Genomic DNA, 17671 nt, shown 5'->3' on the forward strand with positions numbered 1-17671 from the left:
ATTGGTTACGGCCCCTTACGTGGTATATTATCAATGTGCGCAGCTCTGAATCTAGACATGGCCCAGTTGGACATCAAAACGGCCTTTCTCTACGGCCTAGTCGAAGAAGAAATTTACATCCAGCAGCCGGAAGGGTTCATCGTACCAGGCAAGGAGCATCTAGTTGGCAGGCTAGTAAAATGCATCTACGGCCTGAAACAGTCCCCACGGGTGTGGAACTGTAAATTCAACGACTTCCTTCTCAAATTCGGCTTCACCCGAAGCCAACACGACCCCTGTGTCTACCACCGTCGCCGAGAGGAGGAGATTTTGGTCATCGTGATCTGGGTCGACGACGGCCTCGTGTGCAGCAATAGCAAGACAGCAATCGCTGAAGTCTTGGCCTTCCTTGGCGAAAATTTCGAAATGAGGACACTGCCAACAGACCGCTTCGTTGGACTCGAGATTGAAAGGATTAGGGAGGAAAAAAAGCTGTTTGTCAATCAAGTTGGATTCATCGAAAAAATTCTATCCAGATTCAACATGTCAGACTGCAACCCTAAGTCGATGCCAGCGAATCCCCACGTACGTTTATCGAAAGAAATGTGCCCCTCAACGAGAACAGAAAAGGCTGCGATGGAAACGGTGCCATATCAACAAGCAGTGGGCTGCCTGAACTATCTTACACACGCTACGCGGCCAGATATTGCGTTTGCCGTGAACCAAGTCTCGCGCTACTGCCACAATCCTGGACCCCAACACTGGGAAGCGGTCAAACATATCCTGGCATACCTCAAAGGAACCACCCAGTACGGCATATGCTTTAATGGAAGTAGTGGGAGTAGTGACTGTGCCCTGGTCGGCTACACCGACTCTGATTACGCAGGTGACCTAGATCACTATCGCTCTACAACAGGATACATTCTCTTCTTTAATAATGGTCCAGTCAGCTGGTGTAGCAGGAGACAACCGTCGACCGCATCCTCCACCACTCAAGCCGAATATCAAGCACTGAGCGACGGGTAAAGAGAAGCGGCCTTCTTTATGTGGCTCCTACAGGAGCTAGGTGTTGAGAGTAAACGAGCCGTTACCCTCTTCTGCGACAACAACGCCGCGATACAGCTAGCCAGCAATCCTGTGTTTCGATCAAGAACGAAACACATCAACGTTGCATACCACATCGTCCGTGACTATGTAGAGGCACACCAGATCAAAGCTGAACGGGTGGATACGAAGGACAACCTGGCCGACATCCTCACTAAACCTCTTCCGTCAACCGACTTCAAAAGATTTCGTGAACTCATCCGGGTTCGACCTCTTCCAGAGTAACAGCCCACCCGCTAAAGAAGTTAAAGGGGCATAATTGCTGCCTTGAATATCGTATTTACCTCATGTTTCCTCTTTAATTTTTGAGTGGGAGTGTTGGTGCAAAAATTGCGCGTCAGCGTTGCTGAACCAAAGTTGGTTGCATAAACCGATTAAAGAAAAACTGTCTGCTGTCACCGCCAGTTGTCAACGCTCTACTCCCCTCTCTTCTCTTGAAAAGTGTCTCTCTGAAATATCGCTCTCTTGTGTTTCACAATTTCAACTGTATAGAAGGTAAAAGAAAGACATTCAAACAGAATAAAAGGAAATCTTGTGTGTTAAAATCAATTCTAATCAGTATAACTTCCAACAAAAACACAATTCGCCGCATTCCGATTAAAACTGTATTTTTGGGAACGCAGGGAAAAACGCCTTTCTCCATAAGGTTCTCTCGCGCGTTCCCAAACGTTTAGGTACTTTAGATGGTATTACGTCTCCATAAATATGTGATATAGTAGAATGGGGGGAAAGCTGCAACTAGTCTTAGAAAATTTTTTCTTTTGTAAGATGTATGATGGTGCAGTATGATAAGCAAAATCAATTATGCAATAAGTCTAACACCTGTGTTACGGTAATCGGGCTTGTTTCCAAGAAGTATTACTTTCCATGTCCTAGACATCACGATCGAAAAGCAGCGTTTGTGCCTGGGTGGATTATATCGCCCTCGTTTGTAAAAAATTTAAAAACCTGTATTCGGTGAATCTCGAGCATCCTGTTACGTTTCTAAATAGCTTAGTTTGTAGCATAGTAAAATTTCGAGATTTCAGTTTGTTACAAAGTTGAAAAGTCAAGTTGGTTCGATTCCAGGTGCAGACTAATAGCAATAAAACATTACACTGTATTAAAAATATTTTGAAAAAGGAAAAATAGTGAACAAAGAAATCGAATTATGGTTGAGCGGTGGGTTTAGATGGATGTTCACCTTCAGTTAGTGATAAGAACTTTTCTTCCCATCACCCTATACCTTGAACCACCTTGGGTAGTTAATTAAAAAACATTTTTGTTTTGTCATACTATCGAAACATTTTAGGTTTCATCCTCTATGGAATAACACAATTGTGTGATACAATACATTTTTTTAAATTCAAATGAAATCACATGAAACATGATTTTCTTCGAGTTGTTAGTAAGCACACGACTGCTAATTAATCGTTTATTCTGAAAATTTTTAAACTGTGACATTGTACACAAATCTTATGTGGTTTCATACAGAAAATTTTGAAAAATTTCAATTTCCAAATTGTGTTGATGTGGATAAATTGGGTATAAAGTCTGCCGGAATAAAATTGATTTAACTTCATTTGTCATTAAATGAATACACGATAGCTGCAGTTTATTTTCCAGCATTCCCACATAAAGGAAAGCCAGTGGTGCTACTGCAAATAGCCGTCAGGCTGCTCGTTGATGTAGTGATGACTACACTGGTAACAGTTGACGTACCGAAAGCCAACAAAAATCGATTCGGACTTCCTTCGGGCACCACGAAACCAGATTCAATTTCCAAAGGAATTAGAGACGATTCGTCAATAGATGTATTGGCTACTTCTAAAGATGGCTCACTTGACCTTAAATTTGTAGTAAATTATTCATTTTACTTATGCGATCTTTTATGTTGTTGTAAGGTAGAAAATTTGTTTAATTTTAATTGAGTTTCGTTTGGATAACTTCTTACTTTGTTTCAACGGGAAGAAAGGTGCCACCTTCCTTGTTCTGGACTTCATCGTCGTTATAGAAGAGCCCTCTGCGACTGCGGCCCTGGGATGTAGCATCGTCGTAAAAGAGTCCACGACGCCGGCGTCCAATGGTGCACGTCGTTAGAGTTGACGTTGAGGTGGTACAAGTTGTTACGGAAGTAAAAGTTGAAGTGGTGGTAGTGGTTTTTTTAATTAGGGTGAAAGTGGTAAACGTTATGGAAGCAGTGGTAAGCAAGAATCGCTCTTGGTCGGTTTTAGGTGTTTCCGTTGAAGAAGAATAACCGCAAAAAATGGCGAAGATGAGTAGACAGGTAACTTCAAAGCGCATTTTTCGATATTTTTTTAAGTTTTTTAATATGAAATAATGTGGATTCGGGAGAACACTTTAAACTCCTTTGTATCGAATATGTATGACATTGGTTGAAACCGTATGACTATTTATATATGTAAACTAATCTTGACTTAAGGCAAAATCGTAATAAAGGGGTTTGAAGTATGAACTATAGACCGCCCATAATTTTACTATTCGTTGTATATGTGGATGTCAAAAATGGTATTTAATCAGCAAAACAGCAGCCAGAACCAAATTAGAGGATTGGTTCAACTTACATAATAACTTAAAATTGTCAAGGTCCACTTTGAACTATTTATTTTAAATAAATAGAAGTATTAAATCTACTTAGAAGATACCCTACTAGCACACTTGATCTTAGAGATATCAGACTGTGAAACAATAAAAACGACGAACGTATATCGAATAGACCGACATGTGATTTCTCCTTAAAAATCATAGTCTTAAAAATTATTTCGTAAATTTTAACATAAATCTGAATTTTTCACTTGGACATACATTTTTCGTCTGAGAAATCTCATCTGATGGGTATCAATGAAAGGACTTAAAAAAATAGTGGAGATTAGGAAGTCCCTGTGATATCCATATTATACATCGTAAAGGATATCCAAGTGGAATGTGTAGGACATCTCGAGGATATCCCAGTGACGGCGGAGTTCTAGTAGTATATTTTTAGTTTATTTGATAGAATTATAAGACCCATGTATTAGTTGTGTTAAGTGAACAATATAAAACAACTATAAATTTGTGCATATTCTAGACAATTACGTTTTTGTTTCCACCACTTAATAATGGTACTCATTTGAATTGGCTTTTCCCTAAACAAAGTGTGATATTTAAGACATAATGACGCTTATTGTTGGTGAGTTGAAAAAGTTTTGAACTTTTTTTAAAGCTCTTCCCTGTTCAAGTACATAAATATAACTTAACAAGTAGGTTGATCAGCATTATAATCACAGTGAAAAAAAAGTTCATGCTTCTTCGAAGAGTAATATACTTAAAAAATTATTTGTTGCGTTGCGTGAAAAAGACGATCGTTTGGTAGGAATAATACAAATATTTAAAAAAATCGCTTAATTGTATTGCAGTTTACTAAATTTTTCCAAACGTAGTAGCTGTTACCATTTAGTTCATGTGCATTTCAATATACGTATAACGAATGATGACCAACCAACGGGAAATGAAGCATTTGACTTCATAAAATCTCACGTGATTATCGTTTGAGTATAAAATTCTCACATTTTCTCATGTGATCACCGCATATGAGATCGTATTAAACAGAAATGCTTTTGTCCTGTATGAAAACACCTCTTTGACTAATCAATGATAATTTCAAGGATATTACCTTGATTAATTTTCCAATGATTTCGCCATCAAAATTTTGACATATTTATTACTGACTAAGCACAAATTAATCACTGACCTATATAGTTATTTATTATTGAAGTTAACTTAACAACCGCTTGAATTTTTAGCAATCTATTGATTTTCAAATGATTTATTTATCGATTTCTGACGAAATCTGAATGACAAGGAAATTGTTTTCATTGATCAACTTGTGATTTCTCAATCAATATTCTATCATTTGTCGTTGTATTTTTAATGATTATTTATGATTATAGCATAACGTTTTGGTGATTACCCGTGGTTTCTCAACTATTATTTTGTGATTATACACTTATTATCTTCACTACGTTTCATTGATGACATGTCCATGACTATTCCGAGATTTGGGAGCTTATACCTTGACCTTTCATTAATACATCTGTCATATCTCAATGGCTATCCAGTATCCCTATGGATTTTTCGCTGATTATACTAAGACGGTTCGGTGATTTCTTAATACTTATTCCGTGTTATCGACAGATATTATAGCCATTTCGATTGACTTTATTTCGCAGTATGCAGTATACACATCATACATAGCATACATGGCATACATAGTACACACCTCATGATTTACTTTTCCTTTGAATTATTCACGTCTCTTGTTGTTAGAGTAAATGTGCTCATAATAGATGTTCACTCTGCACCAGGGAAGCGTGCTATTCCCAAATCTAAATTATCTAGCAGAGCGTGAAAAAATAGATTAGAAAAAATAATTATTTATAACAAAAAAAGTAAAAAATACCACATATATCTTCTAAGACATCAGAGTCCAGTTTGGGGTCCTCAGCATCTTTCAGCTGATTCCTCCAACAACAACTGAACTGGAGAGCATATCTTCATTGAAACAAAATTCCAGGCTTGTACCAGCCAAGAGAGAAGACTTTTTTTCTCTCTTAGTTGTTTTACTCTTCTTGGGCTCAGTTCTACCTTCGACTAAAGAGATTAGATTACACATTACACACTTGAAAAAAATATCCATGAAAAATAAATAAATTGCATACCAAAGCATTCTGAACTTCCTCTTTTACCCATCTTTCAGGTGCTTGTTCAGATTTGTAAGATTTCGCGAACTTGGAAATAATCTGGGGCAATCCTGTGAATGAGCAATAAAAATCATAGGAAAGGGAGTATTACGCAGTAGCGGTAGTCTTAAAAAAAAATTAAGGAACTGCTCTATGGCCCTTAATAAAGTATTTTTTTCCTGCTATTTACAAATAATTGAAAGAAGATTAATACCATCTTGCAGACAGAGGTTTTTTTTCTTTCAACTGTTGGCTTAGTTCACTCTGTTTCACAATTTCTTCCTCCTTTTTAGCCAGAATACTTGTCAAATTGGCTATGGTTTTGGATTGGTCCACTTCATCAACTTGATACTGAAATTTAACATAAAAAATGTGATATCAAGAAGCATTCATTTAAAAAGCTGGCAATGGAAATCAACTAATTGACAGCGCTATAATAGGGGGTTTGAACATACTTGTTTTTAGCTCCTGCTGAAAGTTTACTGCAATCTTGCTCAGCTGGGCGTTTCTATAAAGGTAAAAACTATTAAATAATAGATCTCATGAGACGGCAACTAAATTTAATTACCCTGCTAGAAAATGAAATTTCAATTGGCTGATTCTTTTTTTTTTCCAGCAGAACTGGATTCTGCGTTAGAATCTTCAATAGAATTATAATTTGTGTCGGATTTATTACCGCCCTCATCTAATTCTTGATCATCCTCTAGATCGCTGCTGGATTCTGAATGTGTGTTCACTGCAATTTATAATTTGTGAAAAATCCTCTATAGTTTGGTCAGCGTTCTTCTCAAGAGCCGCTTTCGAACCTCTAAACAAAACACACATTGATTCCAGGAGAATAGGGTTTGAATTCAGAAATAAAACTTACCGCGTGAAACCGAATATCCCAGATGTGACTAACAATCCTTTGGCAACACCCTATTGCTAATTCTGGTTTGGATATTGTCACTGATCTGTTCATTTTGTAGTTGGTTGTTATTTGTGACAGTAGAAATGCGTTACACTGACCAACAAGATTGTTGTTCCTGTTTTTTTTTTAAATTGAAATCACCAAATATTTTATAGACAAAATATACCTTTCGTTTTCCAGAGAATTGATGCAAATTCACCAGTCTACGTTTCTTTATTAATTTCACTTTTTCTACTCATCTTTCAGCTTCAGAAACACTTAAAATCCACTTCACCAGCCTCAGAAAGAAACGTAAAATTCAAACTGATAAAAGCTTTCTGCTAACAGCCTTCATAAATTTTAGTAAATTTGGATGAAGATGCTAATTATTCCCATTCATTGTAAAAATGGTAAATTTACAAAATATTTTTAGCTACAAATTTAAAATTAAACATAGTTTTTTTATTTTTTCTTAATTTGAAAATTGAAAATCATTTTATAGTGATATGGCAAACAAACACCAGAGGGCTTACTGTTAGGTAATGCCATATCGTTTATTTTCAACACTGATGGCGTAGGCCTACCCGCTTTTAATTCTTCGAAATCTCTATATGGCCGGGACAATTCATGATTGCAGAACTTCCGCAAAACATAAGAAAACATTTATTGTATTGAGTTTTTGTGGGTTGGTCCTGGAAAACCTGCCAAAATTGATGCTATAATGAGATAAATGGTAAATGAACTCATAATATTTGCCATGTGTGAATTTCAGTGGCTTTTTACTACGACAGTTCATCTTATTGGTTACTACTTATTTTTTCGGTTGACAGCATCGCCCGTGCTCCAATTCGAAATTTCATGCAGTTTAATGGACGCTACGGCTGTCCATGGTGTTTACATCCTGGAAAAACCGTGATGTCTAAAACAGAAAAGGGCAGAGTAAATGCATATTTCCATAAAAAAATTAGGTTTTCCTTCACGGACGAAAAGTGAAACTAAAATTAATGCTCGGTTTGCCAAATTATCTTCAAATCCAGTTTTAGTTGTGAAATCGTTCTCCTTATCAAACAAGCTCCCTCATTTTGACATAATTTCTGCCTTCGTGGTGGATTCTCTTCACTGCGTCGATCAAGGAGCAACGAAGCAGCTTGCCGAACTCTGGTTTTGTCCAAAATATTTAAATAAAGAGTAGTACATTGGAAAACCAGCCAAAATCGTACAGATTGATTCCGAGCTTCTTATCACAAGACCTCCTTCAAACCTCACTTGGCTCTACTGTTCTTTGTCACAACGTTCTTATTCGAAAGGATCGGACTGGCGAAATTGGTTGTATTATAATGGCCCCTTGCCATTGAGCGATATTCTTCCTGTTCACTATTACAACCACATCCTTCTATATTCCGAACTCTAAGCAAAAAAGAAATTTAATTTTGTGAAGTGGGACAGGCTATTGAGCAGCTCGAAAAATTTGTTGAAGATATTTGAACGTTTGTTTTGAAAACAACAACGGCAATATAATAGAATTGATCAATGGGACCCATGCTATCGACTTACAAATTGCCAAAAAGTTCATAAAATGTCAACAACTCAACGGATTAGCAAAAAAACATCTGAACCTATCAACCAATTATTAATTTTTACCGCTTCAACATCAATTGCTTGATCAGCCTACTCCTACTAAAAAGGCCGTTAAATGTAAAAATGATCTTGTTCTTCTTGGCGCTGCAACTACCATGGTGATGAATACTAACGAAATTCTTTTACTCAGCAATATAAGCAAAAAATCTTACAAAACAACTTGTAAATCTTACAAGGAAATGTACTAAGAATAACGTGTTAACCATCGTCGATTTTAATGTGAAAAATAAAGAAACAAAAAGCAAGACGTCAAAATTTTATCCCTGAGGTATATTTATATACGAAGGTCCTTAAAAATATTAGGGTGTGGGGTATAGGGGGTAGGGTAGTAGTAGCTAGTAGAGAAATTCAGAGGGTTTAATGTCCGTTTTGTTTTTACTTATACGTTTCTTCCCTGAATGACCAATTGTCACCAAATTTTGTACATAATTCTGTCAAAATTTGATACACCGTGTATTGGGGTTTTTATTTGTTTTCATTGCTGTTTTGAAAAATGAATTTGCGTACTTGTTACCTAGCTGGTTGACGAATCCTAGGCAGTGAATTCGCTTTTGATTGCGTAACCTTCCAACTCGCAGTGCAGTGAGTGCTCAGCAGTGTAAACAAAAAGAGAAAAAAGTTAGGCTCTTCCCTAGCAAGACAACTTCTCTGCTATCAGAGTGGAGAGGACAAGGGAAGAAGATGGAGATGACGATATTGTTCTTATTTGATTTGATTTGGTTTATATTGTTCTTGTTCGATTACGTCTTTATTGTTCTTTTTACTTTGTATTTTCCCATTATTACTTTTGTAACTCTTTTGTTTTATTCTTACCTCTTTTTTACTGTTTTTTGTCTTGATTTTAATAAATTTGTTTACCAAGTAAAATTTCTATGCCTCCTTTTTTAACAGTTAGTCATCAACCAAGAAGTTTAGGAACATTTTAAAATTTTTAGATTATACTCATTTTGAAGCTCTGGGTCATCTCTCTCTTCTTCCCTTGTCCTCTCCACAGTCATCAAGATCTTCTCGCGGTCGTGAAGAGTACCACCGATCTTCCACTTCCATTTACCTCTAAAAGCTTTTTAAATTTAATTTATCAAAAATTACATATTATCTTTCTTATGCGACTCGATCGAAATTCGAACCGTGATCCATACGAGTGGTAGCCCGAATAGCTGACCATTAGACCACCATTGGCAAAGCATGGGCCGGATGTTGTGTACATTAAACACTGTAACGAAAGACGAAGTAAAGCTATGGTAATATCGCTAGCGGCGCTACTATCGGTATCGATTTTGGAACCGGTTGTAAAAAACTTAGGTTATATGCATCCATTTCTTTATAGTTTATATGTAACTAATAATTTTTTAAATTCCATGTTACTATAATAATAAATGTTGCTATAACTTAATCTAAACATGAAGTGCGACGTGGGGTGGCGGGGCGAAGCCTCCGCTACACCTAAGTCGCACCACTCATAATATTGACTAATTATTAGTCAATTAGTTATAAAGAATCAATTAATTAAAGAGAATAAAGGGAAACAGAATTTTCTAAGCGTTATAGACTTATAGTAAGTATTAATCTACTATTAAACCTTGATTTTCTGTCTCTTTAACGTTCAAAACAAATTACCGAAGGAAATACCGAAGGAATCTTGTTTTACTGTCGAAGAATGGAAAGCTCTTCTCCATTGGAAAAAAAGGTTTAACTTGTATCATGAAATGGAACTGATGGAATGGTTCTCCTTTTTTGGTAATTGACTTGAATGCATCAACGTAATGAGTATAACGAACAAATTTCAATTGATGGAATATGTCCAAGAAAAAGAAAAAACTTGTATTTTTTCTGAGTAATGTTCAAAATGTCATAAACATGTGTTTATTTGAAAAAAAATGGAAAATATTATTAATCTGTGCTATCAAATTTAATAGACAGAGATTAAGAATAAAATGTTCGTACAATTTATTATGTATATGTGTGAATCATCTTTTATCCTATACGTGCTATAATCGTTTGATCAATAAAAAAAAAGTGAAAATACAGCAAAAATCACTGATCTTCAAAAACTTATCATTAAAAATTAGTACAAGACCACATCATAGATTTCATTGTCTACAGATAAGGTGATCGTTATGACTTATTTTTGTGGTGGTGATCACTTTCACAAGTGATACCAAAGGTCCGGGTTCAATTCCTGGATCTAACATTAAGTTAGCATTCGCTGTATTAATTATCAGTATTTTTTTACTGGTAATCATTTCATTTTAATGACAGTTATATGTAACCAAAAAAAACGTCAAATACTAGCATTTTAGGAGTCAACAATCAGCATCTATTTATCACTAAGAAATCATTCCTATGATTAATAAATTTTTGTTCAATGAGTCTCTTTTGATTTTATAATGATTTTTAAACAGTTATTGCTATTCATTTTCATGATTATTATCAGTTAATATCCCTGAACTTTTATCAGATTCAAGTGATATTTCAGAGATTAAAGTAAAGTAAAAAATGTTCACCAATAAATCATTCCAGTGATTTTACAAAGTCATTGATGTTCATTGATTTTTTTTATGATTTTTACGATCTTTTGTGACTTCCAATGATTTATTTCCACGTGGGATAAACCAATCCGAGGTGGTTCAAGGTATAGGGTAACGGGCAAAAATGTTCTTAGCATTAATTGAAGGTGAACATCCCTCCCAAACCCACCCCTAAACCATTATTTGATTGCTTTGTTCTCATTTTTTTCTTTTTTCAAAAGGAAATATTCAATAATTATGTTTACTGTTTTAAGTCTAATCTGTAGTCGAACCCACTTACATTTAGTACATATTGAGAGATCTTCCCTATTCTACCGACTGAGCTATATAGTAAAGACTGAAGATACTAGCATAATAGAAACATAGCTAGATCCTCGGGAATGACCAAATATAGGAATTTCTACGCTGTACTAGCACTAATAGCTATTTTTTTTAAATTTCAAACAAACCAGATTTCCGTAACACAGGTGTTTCACTATGTTGGGAGGTTGATGTGACCAAAAGAGGGTTAGCTTATATTTTCTTCGTTTTTACCGACGGAAGTAAAAGAAAGGGGAAGAAAATGCACATTGTCTTCTCTCCCGCCAGATTCATTGTGCATGCGTCTAAATAAAAATGTTTTCCTATACCTAAACATTCGTTTGGAAATATCTCCAATTCACAAAATATTTTCTACTTAGCAAACCCCATTTTTCTCTCAGTGTAATTTTTTGGCTATAAACTAAACAAGCAACAGGTCGAAGTCAGTATTTAGAGTAATTGGGAAAGCCCATAATTGATTCGAAAGTCAAGGTAGGACGACCCATTTTTAAGACTTTTAACTAAACAAGTAACAGGTTTCGCACGTATTCTTTAATTCAGGTAAATGAAGTGAAAAAATAAAATTTATTTCCAAAAAATGATTTTGACAATTTGCCCCCTTCCCTTTACTGTGGATTTGAGTACGACGAATCAATTGGTATGAAACAAATTTATCTGAAAAGAAAAAAAATTGTATAACGTACAACGTAAATCTGAAAAAAACCGCTCCAAACCAAAAAAAACAAAAAACATGGCGATTATTTAACGTTTAACCTCGCCTATCCCATGGATTTCAACACTCAATAATTCGATAAAAAGACAAAATTTACGAAAAAACAAGAAAATCTTATTCCTTAGAGTAGGAAACATGCCTATTTTTAAGTAGGCTAAAAAGTTGAGTAATACCCAGCAAATAAATCCACTATAAAAATCCACTAGCTAATAGCAATTTTTGCAGCTGATCGAAGCATTTTAACTAAAAAATTAAAAAAATTATGAGACGAAAATTGTCTTATCATATATAACCTTATCTAGTCTTATGATATAATTAATAAACGATTCTTATATTTTTTCGATTTATATCTTTAAATATTTTTAGCTACGGTGGTGTATGTGATGAAAAGCTATAGGCAGATACACTAGAAGAGCTTCAAACTGTAGCCAATCTCCACTCTTAGAATATTGAATAAAAATTTCCTAAACATATACTTCATTGAGGAGAGTGGGGCGATCTGGCGTTTGGATCAGTTGACTCAATTTATTTCTTGATGGTTTAGAAATGCAATAAATATTGAAAAAATCAGGAGATGTAGATGTTAGTAATGTGCATCTTAAAACAAAATTTCATGGTATTACGACGATCGGTTTAGGAATGCAAAATAAAATAAATTATTCGTCTTAAAAATGGGTCGTCCTACCATGACTTTCGAATTAATTATCGGTTTTCCGAATTACTTTAAGTATATAAAAAAATATGGCAAATATTCTACTTTATCTCCTCTTCATACTAACAATGGTTTAAATAAGAGATATTCAATGATATACTAACACCCCTTTGTAAGGAGCGCATCGGCCACACAACGTCGGGGCTATTTGTCGTACATAAAGTTGCATACGACAGCAGTAAAATTATTTGTGTTCGACTTTTTTGTGTTTTTAGTCTACTACCATTCTCATTAACCCTCTTTATTGATATTCCGTTGGTGGGTTGCATAATTGTTTTTTTTTTTTTTTTTTTTTAATTGTTATATCTTAATGTCAGTCAACGATTTTTCCCATAAGAAATACAGGGGACAAGAGATCTCGCCGGTTTGAGCGACTGACTCTGTATGTGGAGTCAGTTGCCCCTTATTTTTTGCTTTTATATTTTAAAATACCTAAACTAGACATAATTTGATCATTTTGACAAAAATACCAGTAAAATGCTGAATTATTCTCTTTTTTTAAAGTTTTGGTTGAACTTAATAATTTAAAAAACAAGAGAATTAGAGCTCAAAGAAAAAAAGTAAGCCAGTTGCACCACTCTTTCCTACTTACCATTTGAGTACACATTGCATCTAGTCCTCATTCTGTATGGGTATATATAGTCGGCTAAGTAATTTTCAGTGGTCATTCAATATCGCAACCAATTTGAACATTAACGTTTGTATTTTATCCCTGTTATATACAATGCATTCTGAAAAAGCGTGTATAATACTGCTTTTAGCTGCCTTTACTGTCACTCAAGCGCAAGTCGAAGACACAAGCAATCAGCCGAAAGATAATGCTCGCATTTTTTTGAGTACTTTCACAGTGATCCTCTCCACAGTCACATCGACTGCTACCACTACATCTGTTACTACTTGCACCACGTCTGCGGGGACATTGACAACTTGCTCAGCTGGACGTCGTCGCCGTGGTCTCTTGTACGACGAGGAAGAAAACCAAGGTCGTACACGCCGTGGACTTTTCTATAATGATGATGATACCGAAACGAAGGACGGTAGCATTTCTTTCTCTGAAAATACAGCTAAAAGGTACGTATTTTATTCACATAGCATAATATGGATAAAATATACATGCAGTGGTACTCAAATACATACCCGCCTTTTAACTATGTATTGCAATTGTCGGTTGTATAGCGAGCGTAAAATCAAAAGACAGGGAAGTTAGATATATTTATTATATATTCTCGTTCATTGCTGGCACCGAACTATTTTACGAACGCTGAATGTGTGAGATAAAAGTTATTTTCGAATAATTGTCTGAATTATTCGATCGATAAAATTTCTAAATATGTTTTAATAAAAAGTGATTGATGTCAATGTCACCACTGTGGCAAATATGCCAGCAATTTTACAGAAGACCAAAAGTTTTGTCTAACATTTTGTGATATTACGTACATCAAAATTTGTCTTCACAGAAAACAAATAAAGTAAGAGGAATAGAATAATTTAAATTATGCGGTAGGAATGATATTTACCTATGTGGAAAAGAAAAAAATATTATACAGTTTTTCCCCTGCCATAGGCTGATACCCAGAACAACAGTTTTAGTAATACAAAAAACGAGTTTTTCTGCACAAGGTATAGGAAGTGTTCACGACTGTAGTAGGCCTACGTTTGAACATATACGGCCTATTATTGCTGTTCTGTATGTCTGGCAAGTTCATGAACAAATTGTGTTTCTATATTTGCAAATTTAAAGATCTGTCGAACTCACGGAAGCTGCTGCCAAATCCGAAACTACTTTTGAAAAAACAAATTCAATCCCCCTAACCATTCAATCAGGATTTAGTTTACCAGAGGGATTCCCCGCAGGCGCTCCTCGGTTCAAACTGGCCTATGGCACGACAACATTGACAACTACATCAACTTCTCTCTCAACCCGTTCTTTGACGGCTACTTGTGCCAGCACCACAAACTATTCCACTTGCTCCAACGCTGGTAAATAGGATCTATCCAACCCAAACACTACAGATTATATAAATTTACTCGAATGAGGGCATTAGACCACCCACACATGAAAAAATAGGTGTTTCAACAGTGCCGCGAATCACTAAACAATAATAATAAAAACAAAAGAAAAATTTCGTGTTAACATGGCTGTTTTTGAATAATTTTCTTTGTCTTATGTCAAAACTTTAAATACACACTTATGCAGTAAAACTGAGCGAGTAAAACTAACGACATAATTTAGCTGCACAACTCATCTAACCTCTATAGTTAAGTGAAACATGATCGTATTGGAACACCACTGTCTAAGATTTACTGTCTATAGAGACAGTAGGCACCAGCAAAAGTATTAGAAAATGTTTGAATACCAATAAGCCGCCGTGTAGCTGTATCGCTGATTTGCGAGGTAAGTACTGGGGCTAGATTTAAAACAAAATTTTGACAAATAGGTTGATAATGTATTCGTTAAAAAAATCACAACTGTAGGGGAGACCGGGGCTGTATGGGAAATTTTTTTCTTTACGCTGCAATTAAAAAAAAAATTATAATTATGAAAAAATAAAGTATATGGGTGATTTCCTGGCATTTATTTACATTTGATAATTTTTTTAATTTTTTTTGTTGAATCTCTGTGAAGGCGACTATCTCTGTTCTACTATTGCCGACTGCTCTGGCGACCAGAAGAAACTATACAAGATTGTTGACTCATGGCTTGGTCGTTCTAAAGAGCGATCACTCCCGACACATCAGTCTTCAGCTAATTTGGCCAACGCCTTTTCTTCCTTTTACAGCGACAAGGTAGACGCAATTAAGGATGAACTTATTGGTTCTAGAGCTAGGATTGATCCAACCAGTGTCATTGGCTCGGTCCACTTTTTGGACACTCGAACAGACTCTGATCTGCTCACTGAGTTCTCCATCGTCAGTATCGAGGAAGTCCATCGTGTGATCGTTGTCTCCCCCACAAAATCCTGCGGATTGGATCCTATTCCCACTGGTATCCTTAAGAAGGTGGCGCCACTGCTCGTTCCAGCGATCACTTCCATAGTCAACCTATCTTTCCAGACCGGCGTTTTCCCTCAGAACTTCAAGCACGGTCTCATTACGCCTCTTCTTAAGAAGCCAGCACTCGATAAAGAAGTTTTCTCCAATTATCGACCAGTAACTAATCTCTCGTTCTTGTCTAAAGTTCTTGAGCGACTAGCAGCCCACCAGCTTGATGCTCATCTGGCCAGCCATGAGATCCTTTCACCGACTCAGTATGCCTATCGCCCTAATCACTCGACCGAGACCGCGCTACTGGCACTTCAGAATGACTTACTTCAAGCTGCTAGTCAGGGACATGGCTGTGTCGTTCTCCTTCTCGATCTGACCGCCGCTTTTGACACGATCGATCATGAAATTCTTCTTGATCGAATCTCTTCCCACTGTGGCATCGATGGAAAGCCTCTTGCCTGGATCGCTTCATATCTAAGAAACCGGACTCAATCGGTGATCGTGGATGGTGCTGAATCGGACCCGGTTCAAGTAAAGTATGGAGTCCCCCAAGGATCTGTCCTTGGTCCTAAACTCTATACCATTTATGTGAACTGTTTACGGCTGGTGGCTGAGCGGTACGGCATCAGCATCGAGCAGTACTCCGACGATACAGCCATCTACCTCGAGTTCGGTTTTTCACGTGACTGTCTCGACCAATTCGACGCCCATAGGATCTTGTCTGAGTGCGCCGGCGACTTAATCGACTGGTTCTCATTTAACTGGGTCAAGTTGAATCCCTCAAAAAGTGAGGTTCTTTACTTTGCCCCCTCCGAGCTGGCTGGAAAATTAGCTCCACTGCCATTTCGTGTTGGTGACAACCTTGTCACACCTACTACATCAGCGAAAGTTCTTGGTGTTCACCTAAGCTCTGATCTGACGATGGACCGTCAAATTTCGGCCATATCAAGAGCCGCAAATTTTAATTTATATCGGCTCGGCAAAATAAGAAGTCATCTGACAACGGAAGCCACGAAGATTCTTGTGCACTCGCTTGTCATATCACATCTTGACTACGCCAACTCCTTAATGGCTGGACTTTCAAAGGAGAAATTAAGACCTCTTCAATCGGTGCAGGACTCAGCCGCCCGCCTAATTCACCGAGGCGTTTTTTCCACTGAAGAGTCAAGATTTCGACTGCACTGGCTCCCTATCCACTACAGGATTCTCTTTAAGGTCCTACTTCTTGTCTTCGACTGTCTGCAAGGAACTGCACCAGTCTACCTACAAGAATGCGTTGCTCTCCACGTACCCGGCCGTGCAGGTTTACGCGCGGATGCGAGGAGTCTTCGTGTGGTGGCCTCCACTAGAACTCGGGGGAAGAAGAACGCTCCACCAAAGCCAGCCTACCAAAAGCGGTCGTTTACCTCTTATGCACCGCACTACTGGAACGAACTTCCACCAGCTATCCGGTCAACTTCTAGTCGCCAAGATTTCAAGAAACTCCTTAAGACACACTTTTTTACCTTGTCATACCCCTTTTTAACTGCCCGTCACTAAAGCACAGCTCACTTTTAAACCGTCATTTGAACGTATTGTTATTATATGAGAAAGTGCGGTATATAGATTTTAATATACATACATATACATACATATTCAATTATAAGATAAGTGAGTGTTCCTGAATGCTATGTACCGGGTTAGACTTAGTTCCTTAATCTTTGACAAAACTTTCTCGTAGCCCTCTCGAACAAAGATGTGGTTAGGAGATAAAAAATTGGAGTCGATTATTACGTTCTATAACTCGCGAAATGTTTTGAACATCGTGACAGTTGCATAATGTTGAGATTAAATAAACAAGTACACAGAAAGTTAGTCTCATTAATCCAATACTGTATTGTAACCTGGGAGGTTTTCACTGCTGGGACATATAGCAAGCAATACAGTGCAATAATTCACACAAGATAATTTCTTACAATTATTTTACAAGCAATAGACTTTACCTCTTTACCAGATGACAGTTGAACACAGAGAACCCGAACAGCAGACGAATGAAAGTCAACGAAGACTGACATGAGATACTAAACAGCATCTCCGTCGGCGCGG

The 17671-nt window shown here is 36.7% G+C and overlaps 2 protein-coding genes and 2 long non-coding RNA genes across 4 annotated transcripts; 1 reads left to right on the forward strand and 3 right to left on the reverse strand.

Moving 5' to 3' along the window:
• Positions 1-2483: 2483 nt before the first annotated feature.
• LOC124200385 (glucoamylase S1-like) lies at positions 2484-3458 on the reverse strand. Its single transcript, XM_046596603.1, has 2 exons — positions 3017-3458; positions 2484-2909 (listed from the first exon to the last, which is right to left on the reverse strand). Exons 1-2 carry the CDS (start codon positions 3364-3366, stop codon positions 2678-2680), a joined length of 582 nt encoding a protein of 193 aa, XP_046452559.1. The 5' UTR covers positions 3367-3458; the 3' UTR covers positions 2484-2677.
• Positions 3459-5632: 2174 nt separating this feature from the next.
• Positions 5633-6090, reverse strand: LOC124200487. The gene is made up of 3 exons (XR_006877327.1): positions 6016-6090; positions 5781-5872; positions 5633-5712 (listed from the first exon to the last, which is right to left on the reverse strand). It is a non-coding gene; the product is annotated as an uncharacterized LOC124200487 (long non-coding RNA).
• Positions 6091-6097: 7 nt separating this feature from the next.
• LOC124200488 lies at positions 6098-6974 on the reverse strand. The gene is made up of 3 exons (XR_006877328.1): positions 6670-6974; positions 6370-6609; positions 6098-6309 (listed from the first exon to the last, which is right to left on the reverse strand). It is a non-coding gene; the product is annotated as an uncharacterized LOC124200488 (long non-coding RNA).
• A 6287-nt stretch (positions 6975-13261) lies between these two features.
• LOC124200405 lies at positions 13262-14803 on the forward strand. Its single transcript, XM_046596629.1, has 2 exons — positions 13262-13672; positions 14343-14803. Exons 1-2 carry the CDS (start codon positions 13326-13328, stop codon positions 14587-14589), a joined length of 594 nt encoding a protein of 197 aa, XP_046452585.1. The 5' UTR covers positions 13262-13325; the 3' UTR covers positions 14590-14803.
• The last annotated feature ends 2868 nt before the right edge of the window (positions 14804-17671 follow it).

Source organism: Daphnia pulex, chromosome 8 (assembly GCF_021134715.1).
Source record: "Daphnia pulex isolate KAP4 chromosome 8, ASM2113471v1".
Classification (NCBI taxonomy): domain Eukaryota; kingdom Metazoa; phylum Arthropoda; class Branchiopoda; order Diplostraca; family Daphniidae; genus Daphnia; species Daphnia pulex.

Bases quoted from the DNA above. Each gene is read 5' to 3' on its own strand.
- LOC124200385 (XM_046596603.1), bottom strand. From the start codon at position 3,366: ATGCGCTTTGAAGTTACCTGTCTACTCATCTTCGCCATTTTTTGCGGT. The intron at 2,910-3,016 runs GTAAGAAGTTAT...TACAAATTTAAG, and splicing joins TTTCTTCCCGTTGAAACAAA to GTCAAGTGAGCCATCTTTAG.
- LOC124200405 (XM_046596629.1), top strand. From the start codon at position 13,326: ATGCATTCTGAAAAAGCGTGTATAATACTGCTTTTAGCTGCCTTTACT. The intron at 13,673-14,342 runs GTACGTATTTTA...GCAAATTTAAAG, and splicing joins TCTGAAAATACAGCTAAAAG to ATCTGTCGAACTCACGGAAG.